This window comes from Equus asinus, chromosome 2, assembly GCF_041296235.1.
Source record: "Equus asinus isolate D_3611 breed Donkey chromosome 2, EquAss-T2T_v2, whole genome shotgun sequence".
Taxonomy (NCBI): domain Eukaryota; kingdom Metazoa; phylum Chordata; class Mammalia; order Perissodactyla; family Equidae; genus Equus; species Equus asinus.
The window spans coordinates 163,522,296-163,532,021 of NC_091791.1; the positions used below are offsets into that span (position 1 = coordinate 163,522,296).

Sequence of the window (9,726 nt, forward strand, 5' to 3'; positions counted from 1 at the left end):
CAAGGCAAAGGAAACTGTGAAGAAAATGAAAAAACACCCCATCAAGTGGGAGAAAATATTTGCAAACCATATATTTGACAAGCGGTTAATTTCCAAAATGTATAACCAACTCAAACAACTTAGTAACAAACACACAATCAGATTAAAAATTGGCCAGAGCCTGTGAACAGACATTTTTCCAAAGAAAATATATAGATGTTCAACAGGCACAGGAAAAGATGTTCAACATCACTAATTGTTTTGAAAATGCAAGCAAAATTACAATGCGATATCACCTTACACCTGCCAGAACGACTATAATTACCGACACAAAAAATAACAAATGTTGGAGAGGATGTGGAGAAAAGGGAACCCTGATACACGGCTGATGGGAATACAAACTGATGCCACCACTAGGGAAAGAGTATGGAGATGTTTCAAAAAATTAAAAATAGAAATACCATATGAGCCAGCTATCCCACTAATGGGTACTTATCCAAAGAACTCTTTTTTTTTTATTTTAAAGATTTTTATTTTTTTCCTTTTTCTCCCCAAAGCCCCCCGGTACATAGTTGTATATTCTTCATTGTGGGTCCTTCTAGTTGTGGCATGTGGGACGCTGCCTCAGCGTGGTTTGATGAGTAGTGCTATGTCCACGCCCAGGATTCGAACCAACGAAACACTGGGCTGCCTGCAACGGAGCACGTGAACTTAACCACTCAGCCACAGGGCCAGCCTCCTATCCAAAGAACTTTTAATCAACAATACAAAGAGATTTATGTACCCCTATGTTCATTGCAGCATTATTCACAATAGCCAAGACATGGAAGCAAACCAAGTGCCCATCAACTGATGAATGGATAAAGAAGATGTGGCACACATATATACAATGGAATACTAAGCCATAATAAAGATAAAATTATCTCATTTGCAACAACACGGATGGACCTAGATGGTATTATGTTAAGTGAAATAAGCCAACAGAGAAACACAACCACCATATGATTTCACTCATATGTGGAAGAAAAACAAACACACGGATAAGGAGAACAGATTAGTGGTTCCCAAAGAGAAAGCAGGTAGGGGAAGGAGTGAAAGGAGAAAAGGGGCACACATGTATGGTGACATATAAAAACTAGACTATCAGGTGTGAGCACACTGCAGTCTATTCAGAAACTGATATATAATAGTGTACAACTGAAATTACACAATGTTATTATCCAAAATGACCTCGATAAAGAGAAAAATTCCTAAACTGAGCTTCCTAAGATCTATGGTAAGGTTTATTACAGTATATTGTTATAATTGTTCTATTTTATTATTAGTTATTGTTGTTAATATCTTACTGTGCAGAATTGATAAATTAAACTTTATCATGCATATATATGCATGGAAAAAACATTGTATATATATCAGGTTCGATACTATCATGGTTTCAGGAATCCACTGGGCGTCTTGGAATATATCCCCCACAGATAACGGGGCACTACTATATGCACAGCAACATACTATACACGCTATTTTGTTACCCAGAGTTTCATTCAGCCATGTGTTATGGTTGTCTTTAAATGTATAGACTTTGAACTTGATTTTCAATGGCTTCAGAGAATTTGACTGTATGGACGTATCATAATTTTTCAAATTTATCATGCATCAATATATATTTCAGTTGTTTCAGTATTAAGCTTTATTCACTGGAATAAACTTCAGTATAGCAAAATCTCTGTACACATCTATAATTACTCAACATATGGTTGTATAAAAATGAAGTCTTGTGTGCATTCTTCTATTTAAACTAGATTAAAAAATTAATCCTATTGGCTTTTGTGGAGAAGATCAAGATGATTGTAGTTAATTACTTTGAGTTAATATTTACCTATTTTCAGAGATTAACTCTAATGTGTTATTACCAATATTTATAAAATGTCCAACAAAATAGCACAAAGATATTACATAAAATTATTCCACTTTGTGGTCGTCTTCCTCTCTAGTGTCTTATTATGAGTTTTTAGAGCCTTTGTTTGCTCTGGTCAGACCAAACAATTCTCTAGGGGCAAAGTCCCCTGATTCATGAGCTCCTTCTCAACTATCATGTTTTTGCAGAGTCACTTGGTCACTGTTCTCTTGAGCTTTAATTAGATTCATTTCTTCTTCTTCTTTTTTTTTTTTTTTGAGGAAGATTAGCCCTGAGCTAACATCTGCTGTGAATCATCCTTTTTTTGCTGAGGAAGACTGGCCCTGAGCTAATATCTGTGCCCATCTTCCTCTGCTTTATATGTGGGACGCCTACCACAGCATGGCTTGCCACACAGTGCCATGTCCCCCGCAGGGATCCGAACTGGTGAACCCCAGGCCGCCGAAGTGGAACGTGTGCACTTAACCACTGCGCTACCGGGTCAGCCCCATTTCATTTCTTCTCATGGCAAGATTTTATACAGTACTTTGTGTTGGAAAACACAAGAAAACCTCAGGCTTTCTGAAGATGCTGTTTTCTTTGTACAGGTAAATGGGAAGGAGGGAAAGATATCTAACATTGCAAAGAGTGAGTTTAGTTTCAGACATGATTTTTTTGTTGGAATTACTATGAACATTAGTCATATCTTCAAGTGCAGTGAGTGTTATCCTAAAGCAAAGTAGATAGCGTCCAGGATAAGGAACTGAATAGCACAGAAGAATAATAGTGAAAAAGTTTATTGACATGTTGGGAAAGGTTAACTGACCTTGACTTTTTGCTAGAATCACATTGTGCCTAGGGTAACATGAAAAACATTAGAAAAAGTCAAATCACTTTGTAGTAGTTTGGATTCAGCATAAGTTGCAATTAATCACTCTGTTCCAAATCCTGATTAAATGAATGATTCTCAGCTTCTGCTGCTTGATAAACAGGCAAAAAAAAAAAAAATGATTACAAATGAAAGTATACTTTAAAAAAATGGGTAATTGTTTTTTTCTATCTATTAGAGTTTGTAAAGGGATGAGTATAAACTGACCATCTTCAGTGAAAAGGGAACCAAGGGTCTTAGGAACTGGTAGAGTTTACAAGACAGGAAAGGATTTCATAGACATCTCAATAGAAATAAAAGGCCTGGACACCAGAAAATCCAAAGCTGAATAGATAATTTCCAGTATAAAATGTTATTTTAAAATATTATGTGAAAAATAAAAAAATAATATATAAAACAACCAGGAGATTGAAGTAGTTTTCCTGGTCTCTTATGCAATTTAGAATCAGAGTGATTTGTATTAATTTTATCTTTAAGCTCTAAGTAGAAGGAAGAAAGTTTTAGAGAAGGTTGACAAATGAGATTTTTTTTTTTTTTTGGATGGAAGAAAGTGAGAAAGAGATGCTAAGAGGAAATATAAACGGTATGGAGTCTGTTGAATGCTGCAAACAGAAAGCTGAAGGGTGACTTAATGTGTTGCATTTATGTACACAAAAGGTTATTTGAAAAGGGGACAGGATTTTTTATATTTCCTACAGTTATAAAAAGTAAAAGTAGAAGTGGTCTTAAATTAGAGAAGATAGCATTTTACTTGGGTATAAACAAGGTTTCATGACAATTTGAAAGATAAAAATGCAGAAAGTTTTAGCTGAGGGAGATGTTAAACTCAGAATATTTTTAAATTGAGGAGGATATTTATATGGGTGGTGAATTTGATTAGTACCTTGTTCAGACCTCACAGTTGTATGTAAATCTCTTTCAACTTGTTCACTCTGTTATTTGGAACCTCAGTTACCAATAATTCCTTCATCTATAAAGAAGTAAATGTCTGGGGTTCTCTTTGGAGGACTGATCAATTCTTTATGGATCAAGGGAAAGGATTAATCACAAGAGAAGGTGGAGATAGGCCTTGTTTTTTGCATCAAGGATACTTAATTAGTTAAAAAATTATGGGTATAATTAATATGTTTAGGAAAACTTATTTCAAATTATAGCCAATCTATAAGAGAAGATGATTTCAGAACACCATCAATCAGGAGTTTTTCCCTATGGCTATTTGATGACTTTTAAGTGAAAAACATCATATCCTTGTGCATCCACTTAGAAACCTCTCTATAACTTTTGCTCTGACTCAGATTTGAATCCTGACTCTGTCTCAAGTGACCTTAAAACTATGATGACCCAAACTTTTTGAGTTTCTATTTTCCCTGATATTTGAATGAATATGTTCTCATCCTTTTAGTACGTCTAGGTTCCATATTTATATCTTGTTCTCCTTTAAACACACTTTTCATAAAATTCCACTTTCTTACCTAGTTGATGGGGACTGGAGAGCCAAAAGACAAATAAACTCACAGCTTATGCACTTAGCTGATAAAGGCTTATTGAGAAACTGTCCCAAGTACCTTAGCACTTAAAAGACACCTGGAGATATAATACTATAATTTATTTATAACTATAGAATTTCTGAAGGGTGGATCTAGAAAGTCATGAAAATCATACCTTATAAATCACCTCTACTCAAAGTAAGCCTTATTCTTCTTTTTCTGCCATAATATACATACTTTCCGAACTTCATTGTCCTTTTTAGGTTTTCCTTTTAATCTCATTTATTTCTTCTTTTTCTCTAATTCTTCTTCACTTTTATAATCCCTTATTTTTCTTTTTCTTTGTCACTTAGGAACTATGGATAGTCTCTTTATTCATCTTCTTTAGTTATATAATTAGGCTTATTTCTATGTATTTTTAATCATCCAAATGAGCTGTCTTCTATCTTTCAGCAAATATTATTTCCTAAAATACTTACATATCCCTATTATGTACCTGGTGTGAATCTCAGTTGTGGGACACATTGGATAATAAGACAGGTGTAGTCCTTAACTTTTTTGGAGTTCCAGTCTCATCAGGAAGGGGAACAAACAAAGAATCAATGAATTACCTTTGTAGTAAGTACTACCAAGAAAACAGAGCTTTTTGAGAGCAAATATATTTAGTCTACACCAGATGGTTTTTATTTGATCACTAAAAGACTTTGAATATTATAATTTCCTATTGTCATGCAAAAGGAGATGAAAATAACATAATATTGAAATAACTTTATGCATTGAATTTTGATGCTTTTTCCTGACCCACACCATTTTATATTGTTATTCATTCACTTTTCTCATGTGTTGACTACTATTATGGACAAGTGAAAGAAAGGGAAGTAAAATTAACACTTATTGAATATTTACATGTTAATACCTACACATTGAATACATGATTATAAAAGTGTAATTATTTTATCCCTACAACATACTCTGTAAGTATTATTAATTGCAATTCCATAGATAAACTGAGGTTTAAGAATTTAAGTAGCCTGCCCAATATCAACTTGTTATTGGCCGAATCATATCTAAATAAAGCTAAAGTTACAAGATAATGTGATAATTTCTTACATAGAAGTTTGATCAAAATGCTTTTCACTACACCATGATGTTCTTCATACTTTTAAGCTTCTCAGATCATTTGTTAAATACTCGGGGACAGTGCTTCTCAAGTTATCTTTGGTGAAAAACCAGTGTTTTTTCCAACCCTTCATGAACTGATACTTTGTACAAACTCATACACTTGGATTTTTCCATGATCCAAAATTGCTAGAGAAGTTTCTAAGCATTAACCCTCAATTTCTTCACCTAATATGACCCAAACTGGTAATAAAAAATTCATGGACCTCCACCTCTGTGTGGACCTCTTTTTCATTGCTTCAGGGAATTCAAATATGAATATATCATAATCCCTGCCTTAAGAAGCTCACAGTCTACTTGGTGAGTTAAAACTGTACTCAGTTTATTAAATATAAGACATAGAAAAATAAATGCTAGTAATATAAAGAAAAACCTCACAAATATGGCTAAAATTTAACAATCCTTGAAAATAAATGTGTTCCAGATGTAGGGAGTCAGGAAGAAGCATCTGTTTGCCAGAATAAGGCTTGTAGTCTTGAAAGTAGATGGAGTAGCTGAGAAGGGTGAAGAGTTTTGAGTGACTGGAGCCAGGCTATATTAGTCTTAAACCAAAAGTCAAAAGAATTTGGGGTTGAATTCCTATTATTCAGGGTGATCAATCTTTCCTCTCATGATGAACATCATAGCATCTACCCTGGGAGGAAGCAGAGGAGTATTACATGTGGAGAAAACTTGATGGTTATTAATAAACACTAATGATAAGTAAGATTTCATAGATAAAGTAAACATTTAAGGAATATTTAAGATGGATATGTTCCCAGAGATGGAGACTGGGAAGGAAGAGAAGTAGGGTCTGTATGCAGGATGAAGGTTTATGGGCTTGGAAGGGGTTGTAATAGTGCTTAGTACTATGAGATTATGGCCAGATTATATTAGTTTTGAATCAAAAATGAAAAGGGTTGGGGTTGAATTTCTGGTATTCATGTTGACTATTTTATAACTCATGAGTGGTATCATAGCACCAACCCTGCGAGAAACCGAGTATCAAATGCAGAGACCACTTGGTGATAGAGAACAGCTCCACACGACAGCCACCAATTTCTCTAAGATCCCGTTTCAGAGGACCTGAGCATGTCAAGTCAGCTTCAAGGCGAATGTGAAAATAGGATTTCATGACTTTGACTTCTCTTTTTTTGATTTGTTCACATAATTATCATAATTTCTCCTGCTTCCCTCCTTCAGGTAGCAATGCCAACAAAGCAATGGATGGAACAAATCGCTCTGTGGTGTCAGAGTTTGTGTTACTTGGACTCACAAACTCCTGGGAGATCCAACTTCTTCTCTTTGTGTTCTCCTTCTCTATTTATGTGGCAAGCATGATGGGAAACTCCCTCATTATGCTCACTGTGACCTCTGACCCTCACTTACATTCCCCCATGTACTTTCTCTTGGCCAACCTCTCCTTCATTGACCTTGGAGTGTCTTCTGTTACTTCTCCCAAGATGATTTATGACCTTTTCAGAAAGCGTAAAGTCATCTCCTTTAGTGGCTGCATCATTCAAATTTTCTTCATTCATGTTGTTGGTGGTGTGGAGGTGGTGCTGCTCATAGCCATGGCATTTGACAGATATGTTGCCATATGTAAGCCTCTCCACTATCTGATCATCATGAGACCAAGATTGTGCATCCTCTTTTTAGTAGCTGCCTGGATGACTGGCCTTATTCACTCCATGGTTCAGTTAGCTTTTGTGGTAAATTTACCCTTCTGTGGGCCTAATGTGTTGGACAGCTTTTACTGTGACCTTCCTCGGTTCATCAAACTTGCCTGCACAGACACTGACCAACTAGAGACCATGGTCACAGCCAACAGTGGGCTCATCTCTGTTGGCTCCTTCTTCATACTGATCATTTCCTATTTGCTCATCATTCTCACTGTTCAAAAAAGCTACTCAGCTGGTTCATCCAAGGCTCTGTCCACACTGTCAGCTCACATCACTGTGGTAGTCCTGTTCTTTGGTCCTTTGATAATTGTCTATACATGGCCATCTCCCTCTATACACCTAGATAAGTTTCTGGCCATCTTTGATGCAGTTCTCACTCCTTTCCTGAATCCTCTCATTTACACATTCAGGAATCAAGAAATGAAGGTGGCAATGAGGAGAGTATGCAGACAACTAGTGAATTACAGGAAGATCTCTTAAGAGATGCCTATATTGTGAAGAGTCCTCATTGATTATTGATGTTCATCGATAGTCAAACTCAGAGAGAAACTTTTCTTTGTCCTACCTTGTTTTGATTATACACACTGATAGTGTCTTTTTTTTTTTTTTGAGGAAGATTAGCCCTGACCTAACATCTGCTGCCAATCCTCCTCTTTTTGCTGAGGAAGACTGGCCCTGAGCTAACATCTGTGCCCATCTCCCTCTACTTTATATGTGGGACACCTACTACAGCATGGCTTGCCAAGCAGTGCCATGTCTGCACCTGGGATCCTAAACGGAGAACCCCAGGCCACTGAAGTGGAATGTGTGCACTTAACCACTGCATCACCGGTCAGCCTGGGTCTATTTTGTCTTTCACTTAGGAAGGAGGGACATTCACTTCTGAAAAGAGAGAAGGATTTACATATGAAATATTTGCAATCAAAGATTATAATAATCTTGAGCCTTGATTCCTAAGGAATAATTTGTGTATGAAATGATTGTTAGCAATACAAAAGAGGGTGGATTTTTTAAGGACTTCAGAACAGGGAGAACTCCCTCTCTTTTCAACAGAAATGTCTCACCGATGGAAATTCAGCACTCAGTGCAGGATTTGCTCAGGGAGGAATGAACTGAGCGTTCATATTGTGTGTTGCAGCTTGCTCACATTCTATCCCTCCTTTGTGTCTCTGCCAGGGCTGTGTAACTAGAGCAGAATCTTTGAGAGCGCACACACAGGATCTTTGTGAACACACATACAGGAGCCAATGGGAGCATGTCTCTGGTAGAAATCATGTGGGCTGTTCTTGGAACACAAAAAATTGGGAAAACAGCAGGATTTTCCTCCCTGATTAGCATTATGCTACTCAAATCCATTCAATTTTCATTCTCCTTTTCCATCTATTTCTTCCTCTTCATTTTTCTTCAGTCATTTATGGTGTCTGGGCTAGAAAGGTGTTTTCCTCATTTCCCTCTCCTTTTTCAGGCTTCCTCCATTCTTATTTTGTCTCATGAATCCTCTTTCTTTTCCCACTTCCTTCCCTTGCTGCTCTGTCTCTTTCTAACTTCCCTGACTGCTGTCCCTTTTATTCATCTACTTTTCCTCATTTTTTATTGAGGTACGATTGACATATAACATCATATTATGAACAACATAATGATTAAATATTTTTACATTTTGCAAAACGTTTACCACAATAAGTCTAGATAACATCATCATCAAACTTTATTGCCATCCCTTTTAAATTGCTCTATTATAATTATTCTAAACTGGCTCTTCCATCGGTTTCATGTCTTGGAGAACTTACTGTTTTGGTCACAGAAGCTCAGCTGTGGAGTCTGAGTGAGGGAAGTATAGCTAAATGGTAAGGGTAGAGTCACTCAGAATAGTGGCTTTCATGCTTTTTGACAGTGATGCACAGTAAGGAAAACAAGATATGCTGCAGTATGTAGCCTGCAATTCCCAAAAGAACTGAATCAAAGTTTCACGTGATGATATTTATGTTTATGAAATTTTCTTTTCTTCCCTTTCCTTTTTTCTTCTCTTCTATTGAAAATGTCTGTTTAGGGGGCTGGCCCTGAGGCATTGTGATTAAGTTTGAACATTCTGCTTTGGTGGCTCAGGGTTTGCAGGTTTGGATCTCCGGTGTGCACCTAGCACTGCTCATCAAGCCATGCTGTGGTGGTACCACACATAAAATAGAGGAAGATTGGCATAGATCTTAGCTCAGGGACCATCTTCCTCAAGCAAAAAGAGGAAGATTGACAACAGATGTTAGCTCTGGGCCAATCTTCCTCACAAAAAATATTTTTTTTAAAAAGTCTGTTTCCAACCCACTTTATGAGCTACACAATAACTACTTACTAAGAAAATTACACAGAAGATAGAGAATTACATGTACTGCTTCTAGTTAAGAGCAAAAGGAATACAGAGATAAATTTGTTAGGTCATTCTAGCAGAGAAAACAAAATTGTAGTCTTGCTTTAATATATATTGAAAGTAAAGCATTTCCAAACTTATTTAAATAAGCCCATCAAAGCTGAGCTTTGCAAACTTTGCCGTAATTTTTACATATATCATTGCCTCTTTTCAGACTCATTATTTGAAATTATATATATCATCAAAGCAAATAGAACACACTTCTTGAAAACCATCTA

General features: G+C 36.3%; 1 protein-coding gene across 1 annotated transcript; it reads left to right on the top strand.

Annotated features, from left to right (window-relative positions):
* The first annotated feature begins 6,630 nt into the window (after positions 1 to 6,630).
* LOC106833409 (olfactory receptor 4F3/4F16/4F29-like) lies at positions 6,631 to 7,569 on the top strand. The gene has a single exon (XM_014844601.1). The coding sequence runs from the start codon at positions 6,631 to 6,633 to the stop codon at positions 7,567 to 7,569; it is 939 nt and encodes a 312-aa protein (XP_014700087.1).
* Positions 7,570 to 9,726: the final 2,157 nt, after the last annotated feature.